The sequence below is a fragment of the Rhipicephalus microplus genome, chromosome 5, assembly GCF_043290135.1.
Source record: "Rhipicephalus microplus isolate Deutch F79 chromosome 5, USDA_Rmic, whole genome shotgun sequence".
Lineage (NCBI taxonomy): Eukaryota > Metazoa > Arthropoda > Arachnida > Ixodida > Ixodidae > Rhipicephalus > Rhipicephalus microplus.
In genome coordinates this window covers 69175293-69202125 of record NC_134704.1, presented here as the reverse complement: position 1 = coordinate 69202125, position 26833 = coordinate 69175293, and the positions used below count along the sequence as shown (strand labels likewise).

Below are 26833 nucleotides of genomic sequence, written 5' to 3'. Positions count from 1 at the left end.
CAAAGCGCTCATTTTTCTCTGGTCCATGCTCTCCTAATAAGCTGAAGCAATGAACTATAGCGTAGCATGTAACTGATGCAAACGACGCCAAGAGCACAATTGTTCCGACTTATGGTGGTTTCCTCTCATGTATCTTCCATTGTAGACGTCCAGTTTGTTCGCAAAAGTTTCTGCCTTACTTGGTTTTAAGGCTCGTCATACTATCGGAGCTAATTTGCAGGTCCTTATAGCTACATCAGACAAACACAGAGCTCTTCTTGCAATATTGAAACCTATTTGACGTGTCTATAGGGGCGTAATTTTTTTCGGGGGTGTAATAATGCATAACTTGACTTTCATTAAAATGCACTTCCGGCAACACATATATGCAGCAACACGTGTCAATAGACTCTTTGTGATATCCCGACAGTAACAATGTTTTTCTAGACGGACCCATTAACCTGAACTGACGAGGCTGTTAACATATAAGAAAGTATTCCATTTGATATGACCTTCTGGTCTGCGCACTTTACATTATAATTTTTTGTGAGGCCATCAAGACGTAAATAGGTGAGGCGCACCACCACCTGCATTTCAGTAAAAGTTCTTCGCGATTCCTAGCAATGCCCCACACTCGTGACAGCGACTAGTCACCAACCACTTTTGTCATGTGATGTTAAACGACCACTCGTACTTAACCAAAGCCAGGGGCTCAGCTGGTACGTGCAAGCCACAGTCAATTAATATGAACTATAAAAAGTGGCAGTGGTAGTACACTCCTTATATGGAAAGTGGGTAATGATTAGCTGAATCGTATTCTACAACCTCGTATATAATTGTATCACGTTGTTAAGTCTGTAGCCCACGCATGTCGCTGAAATCTGCCCACGGCGTTGTTCGTTCACTGATACATTCTCAACAAAACATATCTTGCGGTATATAGTATAGAAAAGTGCGTTGCCCCAATATTGCCAAATTTATTTGTGTTCACTATGCCTGCTTTTGAAGTAGTCCGCTGATGTTGAAATGACACCATGACGGGTGCAGAAATGACGCGGCTTCACTTCTGATGAGGGGTCATGTGCCAGAAACAGAAAGTGAACGGTCCACCACCATCGGCGAACGCCTGCTCTTTGACATAAAAATCCGCGAGCGTAATCCTGGCGGCAACGTCACCTGTGAAAAGTGCGAAAGAGGGTTAATTTTCAAAGCATGCTCGGGAATTTCTGCGTGTCAAGATTGCTTTTTCTCGTGAGCACCGTACTGGCGACTGGATGGGTGGGATATAGCTGAATCGGGAATCTCAATAGTAACGAAGTTGTGAAGAACTACGGCTCCAGCCCAAGCCAACGAGCCGGAAAACCACACTTGTAAACATGCCACTTTTATTTGGTTTACGGGCACAATGTTTTAAACAAACTGCTCAGTTGGGAGGCAGCAGTCAACTTTGAAAGTTTCAGAATAGCAAACAGGAACTTTTCCTATAGCTGCAAAAGAAGCAGGAATACACAAATTCTACATGGATGTACACTGTATTGCTCCCAATGTTATTTTTTTCTACAAGGCATATTCGAATTAAAAAAAAACAAGGAAGCAATGCCAGGCCTGCGTAAACACCCAGGACAGTCAAAGCTAAATCCGAATTACTTCTTTGCAGACCCAGACGGGTTCCTAAGTGGCTCACTCCCATACCCATTAACGTACACACTGCGGATGGTACGCACATACCACAAGTCATCTAAATGAGAACTTTGGGCAAAATGCTGCCGGAGGATGGGAGAAATAATCTCAGCATAAATCGCATAGCGGCCAAAGCAGAATCCATTACACACCTAATCAGAAGCGTTGCTGATAAAAGAGGCGGACTCTCTGAGGAAAACTTACGGCGTCTCTTTCACACATTTCTCATGAGCCATATCATCTATGTGGCTATAGATCACCCATGGAACAAAGACGATGAAAATAAATTAAATCTCATCATTCGTAAAGGCATCAAACAAGTACTAGGACTGCCCGTCGATACCAATACTAAAAAGCGCATGGCCTTGGGCGTTCATAACACATTAAGCGAAATCGGCGAAGCTCAAAATATTGCTCAACTAGCCAGACTATCTTCCACAGAGGCAGGAAGACAGCTTATAGCTCACTTGAAACTCGTGTCCCTGTTTTGTACACAACGAGAATGCACCCTGCCCCACTCGATCAGGGACCACATTCGAGTACTTCTCTACTTCCTTGTAACATGCACCCGGACTACAGCCAGGGTCGTCGTAGAGCACGCGCCACCGTGCTACTGAAGACTGCGGCTGCTATGCCCGACTCGTTCGCATTTGTAGACGTGGCAAAATACCCGAACTATAAGCACTATGTAGCAGCTGCAACCTCGCTACAAGGAGAACTGCTCACAGCCTTTACGCTCCTACACTCGGACCCTGACCGCGCAGAACAGGTAGCAATTGCTTTAACAATGGCGAACACAACCCGCACTACAGTTTACACTGATTCCCGAGCCGCGGCCCAAGCCTTCCGTGTGGGCTCGGTCTGTAAAGAAGCAACCCGCGCTCTCTTGTGCATCACGTGGACTGACACCAAGCCTTTAATTTGGTGCTCGGGCCATATTGACTCCGACGCGCACCCCTTCGTCCCAAACGCCAACAAGCTTGCCCACTCCAAGGCACGCGACCTTACTCACTGTCTCAGGACAGAGGTTGGCTGACAGCCTAAGGGCGAAAATGGCACCGGAACCAACTGCAAACCTATAATGAAATCTGTCAGCACTATCGTCTCGAACGGCGAGAGTTTTCATTACCGCACCCTCAACTCAAACTACCACAAGCACTATCCTTCCGTCTCCTACAAACAGGAGAATATCCTCACCGGCAGTTTATGCTAGATTCATGAGCGACCTAAGGCAGGGGTGCCCCCGATGCGGCATCTGGCAATGCAACTTACAACATGTGTTGTGGCAATGCCCCGAGTTGCGCGCGGACGACGGGTCTCCAATCACAGAAAAAAAAAAAAACTGGAATGCTCTCCTCACAAGTCCCCACGAGGACGACCAACTTCGGGCCGTCCAGAGGGCTCATAACATGGCCGTCGAGTTAAACCTCCCGGTCCCGTCATGGGCGTGGCCCGCAGACGGGGCGGCCCCCTTGCGGGGTCATCGCCTCCTCAGGACCAAATGAAGTTATTCAGTCAGATATACTATCATACTCCCTAAATCATAGTTTTCGTTACGTGGGGAAGCACCCACTATAGCATTTCTCCTTTTTTTCTACGAGCAAGTGAAGTACCCGCTACAGATATGTATATTGTCAAGAGGTCGTGACGTGGCTGAAGGCAGCAGACTCGATGATCAGATGAAACTCTTTATTCGACCGAATGTGTGGCCAACAAACTGAAGGTCAGAATACAGCAACACACGGGCACTCATAGCTGCGAACAGCGCATCGGCCGGCAATCAATTGACAAGAGGCGAAGTGAATAATTGATTTGTGGGGTTTAACGTCCCAAAACCACCATGTGATTATGAGAGACGCCGTAGTGGAGGGGCTCCGGAAATTTCTACCACCTGGGGTTCTTTAACGTGCATCCAAATCTGAGTACATGGGCCTACAACATTTCTGCCTCCATCGGAAATGTAGCCGCTACAGCCGGGATTCGATCCCGTGACCTGCGGGTCAGCAGCCGAGTACCTTAACCACTAGACCACCATGGTGGGGCAAGAGGCGAAGTGCGTCGGCAATTATACACTTGCCGTCGAATGTTCTATCGTTATCTCTAGCGGCGACGTAGGTTCAAGATTAATCTATAATGTTTACGAAGTGGGCGTAATCTTAAGAAAATGATCTACCGAAGTCCCGATGCTGCTTAAACACTGCAGGCACGGTTGGCGCTAAGAACTACTGACACTGACAGAGGGAGGTAACAAAAACTTGAGGAAGGAATGTGGCATTGCCCCCCTCAAAAAAAGACATCGTCCCGATGTTTTAACAAAGAGTGAAAGTACAACAATAAAGAAAATAAACGATAAGTACATGAAAGCAATACAGCACAGTAACAACAAAATACAGTCCTTAGGTTCGCGCATGAAATGGCTTGAGGTGGACGACATGCACGACTTCAGGTAGAGCGTGGCGCCCTTGAGAGTTGGCGATCCCGTCGGACACAACCTCGACTCTACCTGAAGTCGAGCGTGGCGCCCTTGAGAGTTGGTGATCCCGTCGGGCACAACCTCGTAGTCGAGTGCGTCTAGTCGAAATACCCTGTACTGTCCGACGTACCATCGCAGAAGTTTTTCACCCAGTTCATCATCATCACCATCATCATCAGCCTGGCTACGTCCACTGCAGGACAAAGGCCTCTCCCATGTTCCGCCAGTTAACCCGGTCCTGTGCTTGCTGCTGCCAGTTTATACCCGCAAACTTCTTAATCTCGTCTGCCCACCTAACCTTCTGTCTCCCCCTAACCCGCTTCCCTTTTCTGGGATTCCAGTTAGTTACCCTTAATGACCAGCGGTTATCCTGTCTACGCGCTACATGCCCGGCCCATGTCCATTTCCTCTTCCCTATTTCAAATATGATATTCTTAACCCCCGTTTGTCCCCTAATCCACTCTGCTCTCTTCTTCTCTCTTAAGGTTACACCTACCATTTTTCTTTCCATTGCTCGCTGTGACGTCCTCTATTTAAGCTGAACCCGCTTTGTAAGTCTCCAGGTTTCTGCTCCGTAGCTAAGTACCGGCAAGATACAGCTGTTATACACCTTCCTCTTGAGAGATAGTGACAATCTACCTGTGATGATTTGAGAGTGCTTGCCAAATGTGCTCCACCCCATTCTTATTCTTCTATAGTTACTTCAATCTCGTGTTTCGGCTCCGCGGTTATTACCTGTCCTAAGTAGACATAGTATTTTACAACTTCAAGTGCACTATTACCTATCTCGAAGCGCTGTTTTCTTCCGAGGTTGTTGTACATTACTTTCGTTTTCAGCATATTAATCTTAAGACCTACTTTTCTGCTCTTCTTGTCTAGCTCCGTAATCATGGGTTGCACTTCGTCCCCTGAGTTACTCAGCAATGCAATGTCAACGTCGAAGCGCAGGTTACTGAGGTATTCTCCATTAACTCTTATCCCTAACTGTTCCCATTCTAGGCTTCTTAAAACCTCCTGTAAGCACGCGGTAAATAGCATTGGGGAGATTGTGTCCCCCTGCCTTACACCCTTCTTGATTGGTATTCTGTTGCTTTCTTTATGAAGCACTATGGTAACAGTTGATCCTCTGTAGATTTCTTCCAGAATGTTTATTAATACTTCATCTACGCCCTGATTCCGCAGTGTCTGCATGACGGCTGATATTTCTATTGAATCAAACGCCTTCTCGTAATCTATGAAGGCTATGTATAGTGGTTGGTTATTATACTCTGAGCATTTCTCTATTACCTGATTGATAGTATGAATGTGGTCAATTGTTGAGTAGCCTGTTCAAAATCCTGCTTGTTCCTTTGGTTGATTGAATTCTAATGTTTTCTTTACTCTGTTAGCAATTACCTTTGTAAATAGCTTGTACACTACAGAAAGCAAGCTCCCGTCGGGTGAGCTTGCTCACCCGACGTGAACTGGGTGAGCAAGCTCACCCAGTTCACGTCGGTGTATTGGCGTCCATACCAAAACGTGGTCACCAGGCTGGTATTCGACGAAGCTTCGCCGGAGATTGTGACGGCGGCTGTGCGCAAAGATCGCCTGCGTTAGTTCAGCAGTGAATGTCACTCCTCTGTTGCTGATCAGGACCTCCGGGGCGCCATGACGTTGGACGATGTTTTTGACGAAGAACTTAGCTACCTTGGATGCAGTGCCTTTGGGCAGGGCTTTTGTCTCGGCGTAGTGAGTATGGTAGTCGGTAGCTACGACGATAAACTTGTGTGCGACAGTGGACGTCGGGAACGGCCAGTAAGTCCATACTGATCTGCTGGAACAGTCGGCGAGGTGGTTCAATGGGCTGCAGAAGTCCCTTTGTCCTTACCGGCAGTATCTTGCGTCGCTGGCATGCATTCCCGGCATGTCCTCACGTAACGAGTGTCGTTGCTTGTAAGACGTGGCCAGGAGTACTTTTCTTGTATCCTCGCGACCATGCAGGAAACACCGAGGTTTCCTGCCGTCGGATGGTCATGCAGGGTCTGAAGGAGGCCGGGTCACAGAGCTGAAGGTACCATAAGAAGGCACTGGGCTCTAAGTGGTACTGGGCTCGAAGACGTTCTTTGTTTGGAGAAGGCCGTTTCGCAGCAAGAACGACGCAAGTGCGTGCTTGCGTACCTTCAGAACAGCGGCGGTCCTGCCCTCGAGGTATTCTATTAGGCCCCTAAGTTTCGGGTCGGCTCGCAGTCGTTCAGAGAAGTCGTCGGCAGTTATCGTTCCCTAGTAGTAGTCGTCATCCGAGTCTTCGGGCGGTGGTTGGTCGACAGGCGCACAAGAGAGACAGACGGCGTCGGATTGTTTTTCGCTGGACTTGTAAACGACGTTAATGTCATATTCTTGAAGTCTCAGGCTCCATCGTGCGAGGTGACCTCAAGGGTCCTTCAAGGTGGCTAGCCAACACAAGGCGTGGTGGTCGCTCCCAACTTTGAAGCGCCTGCCGTAGAGGTAGGGGCGAAATTTCGACATAGCCCAGATGGTGGCAAGGCGCTTCTTTCCTGTTGTGAAATAATTTGCTTCTGGTTTGAATAGCGATTGGCTGGCGTAACCAATAAACCTTTCCAGTCCATCAGTCCACAAAAATGGCGCCGAGACTTACGCTGCTTGCGTCAGTGTGTATTTATGTCTGGGCTAATTCATCGAAATGCGCAAGTAACAGAGGCATCTGCATGCTTTGTTTTAGTTGCTGAAAAGCTTCCTCCTGCGGCGTTTCTCACTTGAACTCCACGTCGCTCCTGGTAAGGTTAGTGAGTAAATCGGCAAATCGGGCATGAACCGCTTATAATAGGCGCCCTGCCTTCTTGTCAGTGGGTGGCGGGAAGTCGGTGATGGCAGCTGTTTTCCGCGGATCGGGACGGACTGCTAACTTGCTAATCACGCGTCCCAGGAACATGAGCTCTTCGTACGTGAATCGGCACTTATGTGGCTTAAGAGTAAGTCCTGACGCCCTGACAGCTTGAAGTACAGCTTTGAGGCACCGGAGATGCTCGTCAAAGCTCGCGGAAGATATGATGACGTCGTACAACGTTAGAACGGCCACAAGGCAAATCTGCCACAAGGCAAGTCACAAGGCAAGTCTGCCACAAGGAAGTACACAAGGCAAGTGTGCCACTTCAATCCTCCATATCTACTTAGAAGAACTTACCGAAATGCTTTCGGATGGCGGACTCTCCTGCGCTTCGGGGTGCCCCTGCAATGTAGAAAAAAGTCGTATTATGATAGTTTGCACCAGAAGGTAGCATCGGCAGTGCCGCACGGGTTGAATTATTTGAACTTCGCAAATAATCATTTTAGAGGAAGATTACGAAAACAAAAAAAAAGAAAAATAGTTCAGATTTACTTTGTTACTTCTATTCTTGAAGTTCTCGCCTTTATATAAGTCTTCTGAGTCACCGTTTACGAGAGCATATTATGGCATCAAATAATTAAGCAAGCCAACATTGGCATGCTTGCTTTTCCGTACATACTTCATTTTTTTCAGTGTTACTGGTTTTTACTGGCTAAAGCCAGTTGTTCAATCACGCGGTGAAATCCGTGACTGAGAGTGTTCTGTATTGTATGCGGCCGTTCTAACCAAACTGAGTTCGTGAATCGAATGGTGTGGCACATGTTGTAAGGAATGTATATTCTGCACACTTTATTGGTATGACCCAAAATGCGTCAATTCTAGCTAACAAGGTGTCTTCATTTGAGGCCATAGTTCCAGAAGTGTTGACCATTCCAACAGCCTGAAATTGTGAAACTTGAGTGTGAATTCCAGAACGTCAGCCTCACCTTTTGCCTAGAATTTGTTTCTTAACAGTAGCCTACACGTATTCCGTCTGAGGGCTATCAGCCTAATTCAAAGGTTAAAGAGTATTTTTCCAAAATTTTGACAACGTCAAGTAAATTAAATGATATACTGTGGTTGATCAAATAAAAACACAAAAGCTTGTTTCTTTTACAACAGCTATCATGTATCTGACGCAATGCCTGGTACCATCACTTTTTTTGGCCAATTGTTCAATTACAGCAGTGCTAATTTTTTAAGTATGTCCTTAATAATTTTAATAAATTTTGTTGCACGCCCAGAAGTTGTTTTATTATGTTTTTTATTTTTCCAATTGTTTGCTAAATTATTATCTGGCAAAACAGTGCCTAACGCACTTCACGTCACAATCTCTTTCAACATAATTACCAATGTACTCATGGAATCCCAGAAGTGTGTTTATTTTGCTAGTAGGTTGTGTGACAGTTGGTTTAGGAGTGCTACTTGGTCAAACTTTGTGAAAAGTACAAACAGCGCAAACGGGACAAGCCGAACAAAGAAACACACAGGGCAGCTCTCGTCCTATGTGTTTATTTGTTCGTCTCGTTTAGATCACCCTGTTTGTACTTTTTACTTATGTTGTATGATAAGGTAATGTGTGTTTACGTGTAATGATGTAACTTAGTCATGAAAATACATTAGGGAACAGCCACTCACACGAGTCGACGTCTGTCTCGGAATCATACACCACTGTCCACATTCCATACGAAAAGCCTGGAGCTAGCAAATTCTTTATGACTGCAGCATACCTGATGAGAGAAGTAGCATTTATTAACTGCATTTATTCTGGATTACATACAACAGTGAACTTAGCACAGAGGTGGATATACCGATCTGATGATGAAACTAGGCCACCTAAACAGTACACAAAAAGAATTGGAAAGCGTAAAATATTAGTACCTCAATTTATCAGGAAAGACGCGTAGTAAGTTTACTCGGTAGAATAGACTGTGTTTATACTTCTCTATGAGTACGTCATGCCATCAAAATGTCCCCCCCCCCCTCAAAATAAATTAGTCGACCATGACATAAATTATCTGTGAATATTACATATTCGTTGCGTATTCAGTGTTTTAATTACTTCTTTATAAGCTTCCTGTTCAGATATAGGTTTTGGCTCGTGAAGAGATTGTTTCTATCATGCTAGCTTAGCCCTGGTCTTGGTGCTTATTGATCTGCCAGAAAAACCTGTATACTTTTGCTTACCTGCCGCGGTCTTCAACTCTCATGGCTGTAAACCCAGACCTATCCCAAACAATATCCATTATTCCAGCACACTCCCTGTGGTAAGAAAGTGAATGCACATGGTTAGCGAAAGATTCGCATCGCACCTCTCAATAAAAAACAAACAAAAATTGGGGCAACCACTCACGAAAGCAGCCAATCCAGAGAAACGGCGGAGCTCATTGCGTTCGCCTCATCCTCACCTTCACTTCCCTTTGCCACCTCTTGCTGAACCTTACTATACCATACTACATGTGACTATGCTATGTTTCACAACCTACCCTCATTATTTTCCTGCTCCTCTCGCCCAGTTTCATTAAAAACCCCTTTGGTATACTACGCCATACGAGCCTTATTTTGGTCTCATCACTCCTCCTCCTTTCCTGCTCATCCTCTACTCACGCTTCTACTTTTCACATTCAGCTCATTTTCTCGCCCTCCCGCTATACTACACCATACAAGACTATGCACTTATATGCTAGTGAACATGAATAGCCGGGAAGTTACAATGCTCACATTTGGATCGTGCATTGGCGGCATGAAATCGCGGCTTGGGAAGAAGCTTTTTGCGTAAATTTCCTGTTATTTCTTTCTTTCTCTCCTTCTTTCTTCCTTTTTTCTTTCCTTCTTTCTTTCTTTTATTCTTTCTTTCTTTTCTTTTTTTCTTTCTTTCTTCCTTTCTTTGTCTCTCTCTTTCTTTCTTTTTTCTTTCTTTCTTCCTTCCTTTTTACCTTTCTTTCTTTCTTTATTTTTGCGTTATGTACGCTGATATTCCCAGAAATAATTGCGTTTTTTTTGAATTACGAGATCGGACTTCTAGTGCTCTTTGCCAGCGTTGTTAATGTATCACATTCCAATTTGTTGCTGTCGCATGACCTCTTTCAGTCTTCCGTTGAAACTGAGATTTTTTTTTTTACGCCTATTGTGGGTTTTGGGTCAAATAATCTTTAACAGAGTGATTTTCGAGGCGAGTTGTCACGGAATGGCAGGTTCAAGGGTTCTAGCACGCTCAAACACGTTTATCTTTTTGTTTTTGGCTTCAGATTGGGATATTCGGTAATTCGTCTTCAACAAGCAGCATAGAGTGGACCTCCGACAAGGAGAAGACAAGTGCTGACTTCCAAGTGAGTATTTTTCAAAAAACGAACATGTAGGTATGTCAGCCCACTACTTCTCGTGAGTAAGTGTAAGTAGTTGCGTCAACAAATGATTGATATGTGGGGTTTAACATCCCAAAACCACTACATGATTATGAGAGACGCCGTAGTGGAGGGCTCCGGAAATTTAGACCACCTGGGGTTCTTTAAAGTGCACCCAAATCTGAGTACACGGGCCTACAACATTTCCGCCTCCATCGGAAATGCAGCCGCCGCAGCCGGGATTCGAACCCGTGCCCTGCGGGTCAGCAGGGCGCGGGTTAGCCACTAGACCACCACTAGGGTTAGCCACTAGGGTTAGCCACTAGTGGCTAAGGTAGCCACTAGTGGCTACCTTAGCCACTAGACCACCGCGGCCGGGCTTGCGTCAACAAATGAAAAAAAAAATCTTGTCGAACGTAATAGAATATCCAAATGCACAATAAAAAGTAGTAAAAAGCATGTCGAAGCTGTGTACGGTGGTTCGCTACGTAGTCAATACAGGCCAGTTCTTTTGACTTCAAGGCATCCAAGGGCTTGCTGACCGAATGTCTCTTCCAGTAATGTCATCGATGACGTAATGAAAACTTTTGTATGATCGTTCACGTTTTTTTTTCAAGATAGCAGTTTGGTTGAACATGAAAGTACAGCTACACTGTGCCCGACGTTAAGCAAGGAAACCGTCACTTTTTGTGTACCTTCAAATTGTGTTCTTGTAAGTTGGTGTTCAGAGTCCCATGGACCAACATAATTGAGACTGCAAGGACAGAGATGGCGAGGAGCAGCTAGTGTCAAGGCAGAATGTGGGAACTATTTTTTACGTACACCACATGCATGTCACATAGACAAAAGAAGATAGACATACAATCGGTTGTTGTTATTGTTGCGTGCTGCACTACTTTCATCAGTTTTGTGCCAGGACATGCTCCGAGGAGCAGGCACCGTGCTAGTGCAAGCGACCTCCACGGCGGGGCTGGCCGTAAGTTTCACTGTCGCAGTAAAATGGGCACTCGAGGAGTTGTTTTACAGATTCAACATGGAATTTGGCGCACAAGGTGGAGCCTGAAAGTATGGCCAGGAAATTCAATTATTTGCTTCAGGTTGAGCAGCAATCCCACAAACGTTCTACTTTACTTACTAGGAATAAGTGAGTTATTGTTTCGGCCTTTAATCTCGAATGGCCTTCGATATTTGAACTACTCAAGGGGAGAAACTCGGACTTGTTAAAGCATTAGGCAATATTTAGCGCAAAGTGGCACAAGAATAAGAATAGAGGACTAATTATAGAGTAGAAGTTGGCCCACGTCTTGTGTCCTCCATTGTTGCCTATGTGTCAGGACAAGTAAGGGGGTTAAAGTTAGCCCCCGTGTTGTGTCCTCCATTCTCGCCTTTGTGTCACTTTGTGCTAAATATTGCCTATTGTAAGATTTCATTCAGCGCTCTTATTCTCTGTGGAAAGTAGTGGTCTGTTCAGACGACAGGATATCCTTCTTAACAGACGTGCACTTAAAAGAGTGTAAACGTGTGGTCTGAAGAACCATAAATTTTATTTGCCTTTTCCGCACGGAGCTTTCGCTGCAGAACCCTCAGATATATTGCAGAGTCCGGTTCTGCGCTGGTGTGCAATAACGTTTTACTTTGCGCCGGCATTGATGTATTTCTTAAGGTTTTCTTATAATCGATGTATAGGCAATGCATCTGGCTTTTCGTTATTCAGTGACGTCAAGACAGCTTACAACAGAAAACAATTTACCCACTGCTGTGCAATCACTACTGGCGTTACGTAGCGCAAGCAATAAGAGGATAGCTAGAAGTTTGGAGGTATATAACTTAAATGTTAACACAGGGTAGGTTGCAAACGTATTTAATTTGAATGTTTTAGATACACGCTCAATATTTGGCCACACATTAGCTGTATACTTACATGGCAAAAAAAGGGTACAAATATATAGGCTCAATTAGGCAATGGTGGCAAAACTAAGTCTGCTTCAATGCACATTTCACCTTGTTATAATCAAGTTTACGTCTACTTACGACTTCCTGCAAGATGACTGTTTACTATCACGATAACACCTCATGGTAAACACTTCACGCTAAATACAATATAAAGGTCTCCGAATTGATTTGATGCTGTATTAAAACGAAAGCCGAAATGACTATAGCATCGTGCAGAAGATATGACGCTATGTCTAATCAACAAGAGTCACATGCACGTTATCTAACTTCATTTCGCCGATTACACACACTCATTTTTTTCGAATTTGCACAGGAATAAATTTCGAACACGGAGATCACATTTCGATGCAGGAGATTACGACGACCGTGTACCTCAGTGCACACTCAGAAACGTTTTCCGGAGGAACTGCGCAGTTACCCCGAAAAGGGCTATTTGCTCTTCCAAAAGACGAAACGTGTGCAAAATGTTGCACGCGGCGCGGTAAGGAGAGGCACTTTCCTCCTTGTTGAGTAAAGCACCCTTTTTTGGAGTAACCGCATGAATGTTCGTGCAAAAGTCCCATCGATGCCTACACAAGCTTGTTTACTGGAAGACGGTGTCGTAGCGTGGTGTGGTGTAGTGGTCAGTGTACGCTCATGCTAACTTAGTGGTCTTAGTGGTCGTGAGTTCAAATCCCGTCTGTTCGCTGGAAATGATCTGAAATAAATTTCTGAATGTGGTGCTCGCACATCAATTGTACATCGAATCAAATGCCGGCACGTACTTCGAAAAATGATCGAGCCAATGAAGATAAAATTTTTCTTTTGCGCAAAGTGTTGCTCCCTTCAGGAGCAACTTCGCAGTTCCTTCCAATTCGGAGATAGGGGTACGCAGGTTAGTTACTCCTCTATAGGAGCAACCTAGATATTCCTCTTCCTCTTTCACTTCTTAGAGTGTAGATTTCGAAATTTTGAAAGCACTCAGCTGTGGTATCCCTAATTATCATAGTGTTTCCTCAGGACGTAAAATCTGAACAACTGTTGTTATTACATCATTTCACAATAGGTCACAAAAGAGAGTTCATTGTTCTCAATTTATACTTTCATTGTCATTCTTATTGGGAACATATGCATACTTTCATAGGCCTATACCTAACTAAAAGAGCTACTTCTCTAAGTTGTCCACAAAATGATCTTTACATAGTCATTAAAAAAACGAGGAGAGTCAACATTAGAAGCGATATTTTTGTTTGTGTGCTGGTTCTTTGTACTTTCATAGTGAGATACATACGACATCAAAGCCTTAGAATCAAAATAAGGCTCTTGACGAAGGTGAAGTCGTCATTTACCTTTTAAAGTCGAAAATGTTGCAGATAAACACTTGAAGTCGGTGGTCTGGAGTCTATATACACAAGAAGTAAATAGAAGAAATCTTACAAAATTGCCTTGTGGTAGGCCACAACGCCGTTGCGTCAAGTCAAGCTTCAATGAATACACCACAGTTAGGGAAATTCACAATGGCGCTGCTTTCACTTTATTAAAACATAACAGCGTCGCTATGGACTAGTCATAGTTTCATGCTCGAGGACGGGCGTCACACAAATAAAGCCAAGCACACGTGTTGAGACATACAAGCCCTTGCTGCAGCTAAGTTACCCGCATAACTGCCGTGCTACAATACTGGGAAACAGATACCTTTTTTGGCGCAACAAAACAGCAAACCATTTGGCGGAAAAATAAAACACAACATATAAACAAGAGCTGCATGTCACACTAGTTATGCGGAAAAAGCCATGCCTCCTTGTTAAGGAAAAGAAAGCGTGCCTGAAGGAAGAGCTTGGGAGTATGCTAGAGGCTCCTATTATCCCACCGTTCGTACGCCATATGCATTGCCGATAACCATAGTGCGTAAGGAAGATGAGAGCCATCGGCTTTTTACGAACTACAGAGCCATTAACAGCCAGACGCATCTTATTTCCTTTCCTATGCCCAGAATAAATCAAATGATAGCCAAGACAAGTGGATTTTTCTCCTTTTATAGGGTCGAAATATGTAAGGGCTTCTGCCAAGTACCTCTTCAAGAGGATACAAACCAGCACAGCGCTTTTAAAACAAAATTCGACTCTTACGAGTACAACTGGCTCCCGTTCGGATGAAAGAACCTGCCTAGCCGGTTCCAGAAAATGAATAATACGGTTCTACATCCCTTCATTGGATACTTTTGTAATGTATACGTGGCGGATATCATCGTTAATTCTAAATGTGAAGCCCTCCATCAACATCTGGTTTCCGTTCTCAAAGCTTCGACAGATGCTGACCCTGAAGGTCAACTTTAAGAAGAGCGAATTGCTTAGGATCAAGATTACTTTATTGGACAGAGTCCATGATGTCACTACAAAAGACCCTAAGAGAAATTGGTGGTGCGCATAGCGAAACTCGTGAAGCCCTTCGATGTGCACTACCCACATATTTTTAAGACTAGCTGACCATTCTAAAGCATTTATATAAACTTATGCTCTTAAAACTGGATTCCTAATGAGACCTGTGAAACAATATGTATTATTTCGCTCGGTAGGTGACTGTGAAACAGCCTACAAAGATCTGATACGAGTTACATCATCAGATATATTCCTTACCCTACAAGACTTTGATCTACCATTCGAGCTCAGCACATATGCGTTCCACTACAAAACGGCAGCAATACTTTACCAGCGAGACGAAATTCAACCATGTGATCGCCTACTCCGCGTAATTAGGTACGACACTCATACTTTTAACAAAGTGGAAGTGAACTATACAAGAACGGAGAAATAATGTCTGGCCGTTCTAAAGATTGTTCGACACTTCCGCTCACATGTAGACAGATTTAAGTTGTACACTGACCATGAGGTAATTACCCACCGTTTGAAAATGGCAAAGCCAAAGGAAAAAGTCCCACGGTGGGTAAGCGAGCTACCACTGTTCAACTTTGAAGGCAACCATCGCCCAGGAGCTTCAATGACCATGAGGTAATTACCCACCGTTTGAAAATGGCAAAGCCAAAGGAAAAAGTCCCACGGTGGGTAAGCGAGCTACCACTGTTCAACTTTGAAGGCAACCATCGCCCAGGAGCTTCAATGAAAGATGCCGATGCAATGTCCAGATTGGGGGTCATACTTTTAGACGTATAATGGAAAACCATAAATATAGAAAAACTTTGGAAAGGTACTGAATCTTTACAACTCAAAGAAATGGGTAGAATCGCAGTGCCTCCTGCAATAATTCCGGAAATTCTCGACCTATACGACATGAGTCATCATTCGGGGGGATCACGATGGTTTCTCGCGAACCTAGATGAAGCTTACCAAACGGTTCACATGGCCCGCCATAAAATAAGACACGAAAAAGTATGTGCAATCGTGTCATGAATGCCAGATCACCAAGGTAAAGTTTAAACAGCCAACCCAACAAAATGTGTTACCAAACAACTCTACTACACCATTTGAGGTGATCCACATGGACTTCGCTGAACTTCGAAAAAATCTGAGTGTGAAGGAATCTGAGCCTTTGTGTCGTGCGTTGATGACTGTGCTGGAATGGTGGCAATAAAAGCGGGAAAGGAGGACGCCAACATTGTAATCTCTTTTCTAAACCGCAAGATGTTTTACAATGTGACAGTATTGCTGACGATATTGCTGGATTAGCCTTCTGCAGTCACCCTTTGAATGAACGGGCAAAGTGTCGAGGAGTTACGCTCAGGTTTACTGCACCGTATCAACCAGCAGCTAATGGGCTAGTGTATCGAGCTATTCGAGACATCAAAAAGTACTGAACTATGTATCCTGACTTCTCAGGTGGATGGATACACTGTCTTGAAGCTGCAGTAGCTCATAAACGGCCCTATACGACAGCTCTAGGATGCACCGCGCTGTTTGCTGTTACGAGAAAACCAACATTTTTGCCAGCTGACAAGACTTTAGGACGCCAGGCGATGGTTCGCCTGACGAAGGAAAGAAAAACTAGAGAGTGCGAAGTACCAGGAGAGGAGGATGACGTAGTATTTTGACAAAAAAAAAACAGTATACAACAGACCTAAGAAAAAAGTGGGAGACTTCGTACTTGTAAAAAAAAAAAAAAAAGGCCATACTCGGGTGCGAATCACAGAGGCCCATTCTCTGTTTTCAAGACAGCAAACCAACAGGAACACTTAAAGACCATCGAGTATACAGGCCCTAATGGCACCGGTGAATCGGCGTCTATAGCTAATAATTTCAAATATCATTCCAGGAGAGACGAAAACAAAGGTGGAGTAAGTGAAGCAAGCTGAAGCAGTGGAGGAAGAAGACGACTGAATTGCGCCAAGGGCAATAGGTGGGAAGGGTGAACGTGTGGAATAAAGTGATAAATGGCGACCTGAAGAGTTATGTCTGTCGCAAATATGTGCGGTCTTATTTCAACTTGTTCTTGAGTATCTGTTCTTTTTTATTTTTTCTACCACGCCAGTGTCAGACATGAAAGCAATACTAGTGTTATCGACACATAACTTGTCTCTTAGGACATTTTCGAAAGAATGTCACAGTTTCCTTTCCTTGCTATAGAAGGGCGTGTTGGAGTTGTAATCTCTTTTTATATTGCTACTGTACACAAGACAAATGTCAGCAGTGGAGCCCAGACTACAGTCCTAGTTCTACAGTAAAACATTGTTGATTGATTGGTTGATGGTTTAACGTCCCAAAACCACCATATGATTATGAGAGACGCCGTAGTGGAGGGTTCCAGAAATTTCGACCACCTGCATGAGGTTCTTTAACGTGCACCCAATTCTGAGCACACGGGCCTACAGAATTTCAGCCTCCATGGGAAATGCAGCTGCCGCAGCTGGCATTCGATCTCACGACTTGCGGGTCAGCAGCCAAGTATCTTAGCCACTAGACCACCGCGGAGGGGATGCAAAACACTGTTGAAGGAAACATTACGTGGTATTCACATACTTGTTTTTTTTAATCAAAATGAACTTCGAATCGAAAGTATTAAAAAAAGCTTTTAAGGCACCATAGGACTCGCTTCATTTTCTCGCGGAACAGGTCCACCTTTCAGTTACATAATTTTTGGAATGAAACTTAATAAGTATCCCACACCTGAGTATAAAAAACGCGAGGATTGAAAAGAAAGCATGACGACAAGGCGCTATTTACAGTTGATGTGTCCTCATGTCCTCTTTACCATCATAGGGGGTTTTTTTTGTCGCAAAACTATAAGATGTACCGTATCGAACATCCTATCAGTCAGTTTTATTGAGTATTTTTGTGGGAGGCTTTGCATACCCTGAATATCTTGCACTTGATGATGGGACAAGTAGCCTCCTCAATTTGAAGGCCACCGTCATTGAAGTAGCTCCGCACGCATTCCTCCACAAATTCAACACCGATTACATTGTGCCCCATGTCATAAAACCTGAGGAGAAAAAAGTAAGATTACTAAAAAGCAAGAATGTAAAACTTGAGTATGTAGGAGACGTTGAGAGGCCCAAAACCCGCTTTTCAAACTGGAACAACGCTTTAATTGCATTCTTCATCTGTTCCATTGTGTATACACCATTGTGTAGCTGGTTAAGTAAACCTATTCGTCTGAAATCTTCAATAAACCTTAGGTGCATTTATTACTTGAAATGACTCTCAGAGATACCACCTGACATAAATCATGAACAATGTTAGAGAAAGAGAGAGATAATAAAATGAAACAAAAGCAGCGAAGTCAACCAGGATTGGCAAACAACACAAATAAAGTCAGCGTATCCTCCTTTAACAGGATTGAATGACTTCTTAATTCACCTGTACTTGCTTATATGAATGTTGGAACCAAGTTATAAGGCGCGAAAACGACGATGAACAACAAGGGGAGATATTTGTATAGACCTTTTCAATGACGGCTCTCTGGGCGCCGCCATATTCCTCTCTGGGCTGTTGTTAGTGCGCGTGAGCCCCCCAAAAATGGACTGCCGAGGCTGTGAAATCAGCATTTGCACCCTCGTGCCACAGGCCAGAAAGGAGAAAATCCTCGTCTCCGTAAAAAAAGGTGCATAGACAGTGTTGTTATACTGCTTAGATGCGCAGTCGCATTTCATCGGTGGCCAAATGACCCCTGTATGTCTCTCTCTTTCTCCTTTTCTGTCATTGTCTTTGTGCCTCTAACCTTGGATCGCGCGATGGAGGCGGAAATGTTGTAGGCCCATGTACTCAGATTTGGATGCACGTTAAAGAACCCCAGGTGGTCAAAATTTCCGGAGCCCTCCACTACGGCGTCTCTCATAATCAAATGGTGGTTTTGGGACGTTAAACCCCACAAATCAATCAACCTTGGATCGCGGTAAGCCCACATGGCTAGTTGCGCAGACTATGAATCGTGAAGCCTTTCATAAAGAATTGTTTTATCATAACTTGCAGAAATGTTGAATTTTTACGAAATGTTCAGTAGACATAAAAAATAATTACAATACATGATGTGAAACTCCACAGCAGTAGAATATTTTAGCTGCTTTCCGCCAAAACAGTAAGGACTAGCCCATGGCCTGTTACAATGTGAAGAATATATTATAGCGTAAACAAGAAAAAGATATCTAAGGAAGCAAGAGAACACTGCACCATGTCGGGAGGTATACACTTGAACATATGAAGGGCAGCGCACGGCCTGTTGGATCTGTCGCTTTGTTTCTCGAGTGTTCGTATCGTATTTGCACAAATTTCTCCCCTAGATGCTAGCCGGTTTTCAAACCAGTCCCATCTGGTGTGCCAAGGCAGTGGAATTCATAAGCATGACATCCTTTTAGTTTCCACGGTAGATGACCCTCAAGTGAGTTTGTGTCGAATACGAGCGCCGTTATCCGGGCACTTCAAACGAGACAACCAAGGTTTTCAACGAGAACATACGAGAATTTTGACGAAGTTACCCAATATCATCTACGACGCATCCTGGCAATCAGGCCAAAAGTTTAAGTGCATTCTTTGGCCTTTATGCTTTTTTACAGTACCTTATTTCCAAAGTTGTCAGTGGCACTAGCAAAATACAATCTACTCTTGTTTAGCGTCATTCGCGTTTACCTTCTCGTGCGCCGAAAACGTATTGACCAATTACGATGGCGACGTTCCAAAAGCAGATTCGGCACAATGAATTTGCTTGCTTAAACAACAGCCACAGGCCAGTGTTCTTTCAACTCGATAACATCAAAGGGATATCTTGAAGAATTTTTAGTGTCGGCGTCGTTGGTTGCGAGCAAAAATTAGTGTTATATGTGAACAAAAATTTTAGATGGTCAAAAATGAGTAATGACAAGTGCAAGCCCTGAGTGAGAATCTGAAACCAGGCTTTCTGCAAGGCAAGCAATAAGTTACGCCAGTGATTGACACTGCTTTGCTAAAAAGCATTATAACAAAGTCAGTTTTAGAGAGAGCACTTCCCTTAATGCCCGTGAGAGAATAGTTAGAGTGCACCATACGTCAAAACTTTTCACTTGCCCAAAGAGTTTGTGCAGAGACAGCAAACAGTGACATGCTCATGGACAAGTGCAAAGTGTAGTGTGGTGTAGTTTGGGGGCTTCTGCCTCTGCAGGCGTGTGAGACAATAGGGCTGGCTTAACATCGTGCCAACCGTCTTTAACAGGACGCCATTCATGCTTGCGTATTCTTTCAATTACGGAGGGGTCAGCGATTTTCAGAGAGAAATTAACTACACAAGGCGCATCAGTATTGGCAGAATTGAAGATTGCGTCATAGTATACCCACCACCTCAGTTCATGTGCTTTTCCGCAAAGTGGTAAGAACACACGAGCTCCTGTTCTTCCCCTGAGGAGAGTTTCTTTGTTGTTAATCAATAGTCTGAAAATAGATAACACATTATTTTAGCAACATCTCGAAAATTTTTAATGATTATTAAACATCTAAGCTATGTTTATCTGAGGCGAAATTAAGGCGTGTGAATCAGCATGCTACATTTGGAATACTAGAGAGAAAATTTTGTTACAAAAATAAAAAGTCAAGAGAAAAAAAACTCCTGTTTACGAGCTAAAGCGACCTTATTTCAAGGGCTCGTAGTCATCTGAACGTTCTTATTACTGTGAAATAAAAAAAAGCATTTCAGTCAGAGAGTCTATACGCGGTTTATCGAAAGATAGACGACATCCACACATATATGCACAACTATACCTATAGACAGAGCAAGTAATACACGACATAGACAGTTTGTTGGCTACCCAGCCATACAAAAAAAAAATCTGCTACACCTGGTATATATAGCCATGATGTTTCGCCCTAGCTGTCAGTGCCCTTGGAAATACTTGTAGTCTACACAGGTAAACAAGACATATTCAAAGAATCCGTCTGCGTTGCTGCTGAGCGAAGAGGTAGCATTTAAAGAGCAGTTCGGTACGTCGAAACTCGACCGGTCATGAAAGCGTTTTGCAATTAGCCAATTCAGTGATTACCTGGCCTTTTGCCGTATGGGCCTCAGGTGTCCCGACAATCCATAACACGACTGGCGTAAATAGGGGTGTTTTACGCAAATCATTAACCCTGACATCCGTAAAATAAAATGCTATTCCTAGAAGCACAATAACCTTCAACACCCAGTTTTTTTGCGAATTATCACCTGAAGAAAGAATGTTGTGGTTTTTCAAACCACACTATGCGTGAAGAATGGATTACAGTGTATAGGGTTAAACTTTTTCATTTTTACTGTAATAGAATTTCTGACATTTTAAGTATTAGAGATGGCGTATTAGGAAGAAAAACTTCTTCATGAACAGAAAAATGAAGAAATCGTTTTGTTTAGAGAATGACCCTATTTTTTACACCGAAAGCTGTATAAGTCTAGATGAAAAAAAAAGCCGTTCGCCACGACAAACGATAAAAGCCTCTATTGGCTACTTCAACAGTTACGTCGCTCTCTACGTCACCCTCAGGCCAGGGTGCGGCAGTTTCAACGTAGTAGCATTGAAAGAGAGAAAAACAAAAAAGAAATAAAGAACAGTGCAGCGCTGAGCTGCCTTTCTCAGTGGCAGTCGCCACAACAGCACTGCAAAGTGATGCGGAGTGGGAGAGAAAATAATGTGAGAGAGAAGTCTTTATATAGCGTCGGGAAAGAAGTAGTTCAGCCCCACCCTTTCCATTGCCTCTTAGCCAAGAAAATCCGTCAAGTATAGCGACAGGCAAAGGAGGGATGTGAACAAAGTTCGCGTGACGGGCTAACCAGCGCGTGGGGAGCTCAACGTAGAAGGAAAGCTCAGCTAACAACTTCGACTTGGGGGCGGGGCATGACTCGTATGAATGCACAAACAGTGAGCAACTTTCCAAGAACAGCGCCGACACAGCTGATCCGTGAGGTAATTTATGTGCGCCGGGCCAATGCAGCAGTCCAGGTTCAAGACCTAGCCCGGATCGTGAAGCGCAAGGAGCATCTGCGCACCAATAAAGTAAGCTCCTGAAGGAACCTTCTCTCTGCTTGACTGCCTTCAAATGTTTCCAACTACCATTTAGCATATCTCCTCCACTCGCCTCTGTACTTTCCTTCGTTCTTTTTCTTCTGCACACCCTATTCCACTCGTTACCTTATTATATCACATATTGCTGTGCTATGTATGACATGATCTGTGTTTCTAAGTTCTTACATGTTTTGTTCGTGAATTTTGCATGCTGTAAAATATTTCACCTGGTAGAGCTCAGTTTGAAGTTCTCTGTAAACCGCTATAAAGTGTAACGTCATACGGCCACTCCACAAATGGAAGCGGGTTTGTGCAATCAGTTATCACATCAAGGGCATACGACTCTTTCGGGGATGTTTGCTGAGATAGCGCTCAAGGCCACACACTAATAGTCACAATCCATACTTGCTGCTCAAGTGACACAGCGTCCCCCCCCCCCTACCCTCGACCTGCCCTCGCTCTATGTGTGTGTTTTTACCCGCGGGTAGAACATCCGTTGTGCAAGGGGATCTTATCAATTTGAAGTTATGCCATACCTAGTATGGTGCATAGGGATAAAACCTGTACAGTCTGTCCATATCGTTTTTTTTTGCAAAATATGCTTAAACAGCTGCAAAGAATATTTCTCAGTTTATTATTTCTTCTTATAACTTTTGCCATGGTATGACAACTTATGAATCAAAACCTGCTATATTCTAGTAAGCAGTGCTAGCGCAAACAGTTTTGCGGTCGTGTTGTACCACAATAAACGTTGCGAACGCCCCAAGTGATTAAAGAGTACAAATCCTGCCAAGTGAGTGCACACTACTAACATCACACGCCGCCGTAAAATTTACCCTCATGCGTCTCCCCGCAATCGGGCGTTCATGAAAATGCATGGTACTGTTGCGATCGCGAAACGATGTTTTGTTACTGCAGAAATGGCTCGACAAAGTCACATTCCAAGAGCAGCTGTTACTAAAGGTAAATTACTCCTTTACGAATGCTATCCGCACATTGCACTGTCCCACAGTCGTCAGGAGGTCGTTACTGCAACTTCAGCGCCACCTGTTATGTGTGTATTGCTGTGCTTGACGTCATCTCTTGTTAACTCTCGTCACATAAGCGCCGGTATCTCGTGCCTACACAGCTCAGGCGGCATGGTGCTTCTTTTACTTTTAAATGCAAGCATTTCTTACCGAATCCATCCATCCATCCATCCATCCATCCATCCATCCATCCATCCATCCATCCATCCATCCATCCATCCATCCATCCATCCATTCATTCGTCCGTCCGTCCGTCCGTTCGTACATACATACATACATACATACATACATACATACATACATACATACATACATACATACATACATACATACATACATACATACATACATACATACATACATACATACATACATACATACATACATACATACATACAAGTAGCCCCCTACGATTTTCAGCTCTCCTGACCTATCTGTACTTCAGTAGGGTTGAGAGCTGGGTTAGTATCTGTACTTGTGTGGCAGTGGCATAACATGACTGTATGACGAGCATAGGTGACCAGTCATAATATGAAAATCATGACATGTATGTCATGATTGTCATGATTTATGTCATGAGCTTGCTGCCCTTGCGGTGCTTTAGTTCACATGACATAGTGCAAAACTGGTTTGTTATGACATCACTGCATGGCGAACATAAGTGACAGACCCTAACGTGTAAAAGAGGAAATGCATGATGTTATGATCGGCCTGCCTGGCTTGATGCCGCTTTGACACATGAGACATTGTGGCTGAGCCTACCCTGATTCCTTCCGAGTCGGTGCTCCCAGGGATGCATCAAGAGCGGCGACGACAGAGTTCTTCTAGTTATGCCAGGTCGGCGGCGCCCCTCGTAAAACCCGTTGAACACGCCTGACCGACTGACGGATTAGGAAGAGTTGTTGGCCGTCGAGGCGGCTTGCTTTGTCGTCAAGGTGCCCTGGCCAGAGGGCCCAGTGTCTGACAATCGTCTGCGGATACATTTCACATGTTCTCCGTGCCGCCTTGATGCCGCTGTTTCCACAATTTGTGGTCTGCCTGGCGCCGCACAGCCATCACTGCAACAAATTGCGGAATTGACTTCCACGTAAGACTCAACGTCTTCGTGCTGCGCTGTGTCCGGCGCGGTGGGCAGTGTTTTCTTCTCGCCACGGGCTGAACTGGGCGTGCCTCTTTCCCCTTTCGGGGGTTAGGAAGGAGGTGGCGTTTCATCTTCCCCTTTCGAGGGCGAAGGTGAATATGGCAATTTTCATTGGACTGTTCTGGCCTCCATTGTTTTCCTGCAGAGAATCCTGGGAAGGACAGGACATAAAATGTGAGCGCCGAGGCGCTCCTGACAAGCTCTCACAAGCTCCCGGATGCTATTATTATGCTTCCGTCGAGAGCTTCCATGATGCTACCATCATCATGTAACACGCTACCTGTAAATATTGTAATTAAGTATTCTGTTAACAGCTCCCGGCTCCTCTCATTGACATCTCCTCGAGACTCTGGCTTTCTCCGATCCTCTGGGCAGACCCCCGACTACATCAATGTCATTGAAGTCATGACTACACGTCACGCTCATGGTGCGCTCCCAGTCGTTTGGCTAGCTTCACTTAGAGCAAATTTGGTATTACGGGACGTGATCGGATTGCGAAGGTATGTGACAGGCGCAAACATGACAGTACTGATATGCGTGTCTTGTGGGAACATGACTACATGCCGCGCTCATCTTGCGCTAGCAGCCGTTGCGCTAGCTCGCGTACACCAAACTTGATATTACGAGATGCGAAAAGATGACGAAGGTAAATGAGATGTCCAAGCATGATAATCATAACATGCGTGTCATGGAAAACATGAATTAGATGCTACGCTCATACTGCGCTCGCGGTCGTTCCGCTAGCCTCACATTTACAAAGTTGGTATTCCGCGTCGTGAATGGACGACGAATACAACTGCCAGGCGAAAACATAATCATGCAATGGAATTCATGTATGGCCGAATTTGCGTCCGCCTCGTAGCGTTGTGCTGATTGCAAAGTGTCATTTCAACCTTCCTCACTCTTGCTTCGCATATAATTGATCGGCACTGCCACTTTCTTTTCATTTTCGCAAGGCCAGGTCCATATCGTTTGAAGCAGCTATGCCAACAAAACGTCAAAAGGGCTGGTTAGTGTTGAAAAATTTTCCATCTGTACGCTTCCATCCGGCGCTGAACGTCTGCCCCAATTTAAATCTTTACCATTATGTCAATCTGCAGTTGATATAATGACGAGTATTAAAATCACTCACTTGTGCACTCCGGGCTGCTGCCACACGGTGTGTCCCTGTTTCCAGAGATGGCTCCAAAATTCTTTAGTTTCTCTCGAAGTTGCACCTTCCATTGGACTCGTTGGTACGATGACCTAATATACGCATATAAAGCGGCGGGTGAGCTAAAGAAAAAAAATAGCACTTACCGAGGCTCCGTTCACGTTCGCAAGTGTGCCAGCACGCTTGTGATTCAAGCTTTGCAGGACTGCATGTCATGAATCAACGCCATAGAATAGTTGGATAGTTACTCTTGCACCTGCGATGTCACTTTGCACCTGCGCTTTACTTCAGCTGCGTCAGCGGATACGATGCCACACACAGATATTATGAGGAAGAGCTTTATTCGAGGCGAGCTCGAGCTGGCACACACTGATGATGATATCTACAGATGAGGAAATTATACAAATGATAATGACACGTCCAATTGATAATGAAGAGTTGGTGACTGCGCTCACGCTAATTCCCCGTCACGCTGGAAGCGGCCTCCTGGCCGCGCGAGAGACAATATTAGGAATTGCGTCGGGTGTACAGTTTCAGCCGAGAAACGTGCACAATTTCTGTCCCACGGCAACGGTGGTCGGAGGGAGCGTTAAGTGGTGAGATACGGTAATGAACGGTTGACGTTTGTTCAATCACCGAATAAGGCCCTATAAAACGACTGAGGAATTTTTCACATAAGCCGGGCACACGCACGGGAGTCCACAGAACAACTTCGTCTCCTGGGAAAAAGGTGACAGCACGGTGTGTTGAGTCGTAGCGAGACTTGCGAGCTTCCTGAGAGATGCCGGTGTTGATTCGGACCAGATGACGGCAGTGCTCGAGGCGAAACAAAAATTGTGTGGATAAAGGGCTTGCTGAGGTAGCAGGAGCCGAAAGGAAGCAGACGTCCAGAGTTACACTCGGAGAGCAGCCATGGACCAGAAAATAGGCAGAAAAGCCGGTTGTGCGTTGCGTAGCTGTATTGTAGGCGAACGTTACGAATGGCAAAATGGCGTCCCAGTTCGTGTGGTCAAGGGTTAACGTACATGGCAATCATGTCCGAGAGGGTACGATGAAAGCGTTCCGTCAAGCCATTTGTTTGAGGATGATAAGTAGAAGTTGCTTTGTGGATGGTGTTGGCGGCTCGTAGAACCTCAGCAACAATAGAGGAAAGAAAGACCTTGCCGCAGTCACTGAGCCGAACACGTGGGGCTGCATGGCGTAAAAATATGTTACGCAGAAAAAAATCAGCTACTTCAGTGGCTGTACCAGCGTGCAGTGAGGCGGTTTCCGCGTAACGAGTGAGGTGGTCAACAGCCGTTACAATCCAACGATTTCCATTGAAGGTCACGGGAAGGGGGCCGTACAAGTCTATCCCGACGACTTCGAATGGCAAAGCGGGGCAAGGAAGAAGTTGGAGAAAGCCAGAAGGAGCAGTAGTGGGTCGTTTCCGCCGTTGACATAAGGCACACGAAGAAACATATTTGGCAATCGCGGATGAGAGGCCAGGCCAGGTGAACCAACTGCGTATTTTGTCGTACGTTTTGTGATAGCCGAGATGCCCAGCAGCAGGATCATCGTGGAATGTCTCAAGAACCTGACGTTGTCGACAACGTGGTATAACGGGGACCCATTTGTTTCCTTCAACGTGGTAATATAGCGATGTAAAAGACCATCGTGAAGCTTGGATTGTTTCATTTGTCGGCGTAGTTAAGCGTTCGGAGGAGTGGATGTACCTTTTAAGCGTGCTATTATGGAGCGACAGTAAGGGTCAACGCGTTGATGCGACACAAGGGTAGAAGGGCGGCCG

At 44.7% G+C, this 26833-nt stretch overlaps 1 protein-coding gene across 1 annotated transcript; it reads right to left on the bottom strand.

Moving 5' to 3' along the window:
• Positions 1-940: 940 nt before the first annotated feature.
• On the bottom strand, positions 941-25269 carry LOC119173438 (thiopurine S-methyltransferase). Its single transcript, XM_037424261.2, has 8 exons — positions 25024-25269; positions 20029-20121; positions 17575-17704; positions 13621-13673; positions 9183-9257; positions 8634-8725; positions 7314-7358; positions 941-1155 (listed from the first exon to the last, which is right to left on the bottom strand). The coding sequence occupies exons 1-8, from the start codon at positions 25113-25115 to the stop codon at positions 1040-1042; spliced, it is 696 nt and encodes a 231-aa protein (XP_037280158.2). The 5' UTR covers positions 25116-25269; the 3' UTR covers positions 941-1039.
• Positions 25270-26833: the final 1564 nt, after the last annotated feature.

What these genes read in the sequence shown, in the direction of transcription:
- LOC119173438 (XM_037424261.2), bottom strand. Translation starts at nt 25,115, where the DNA reads ATGGAAGGTGCAACTTCGAGAGAAACTAAAGAATTTTGGAGCCATCTC. An exon ending in CGAGACAGACGTCGACTCGT is followed by an intron (nt 7,359 to 8,633) that starts GTGAGTGGCTGT and finishes TCTACATTGCAG; the next exon opens with GGGCACCCCGAAGCGCAGGA. An exon ending in CGCCATCCGAAAGCATTTCG is followed by an intron (nt 1,156 to 7,313) that starts GTAAGTTCTTCT and finishes CACTTTTCACAG; the next exon opens with GTGACGTTGCCGCCAGGATT.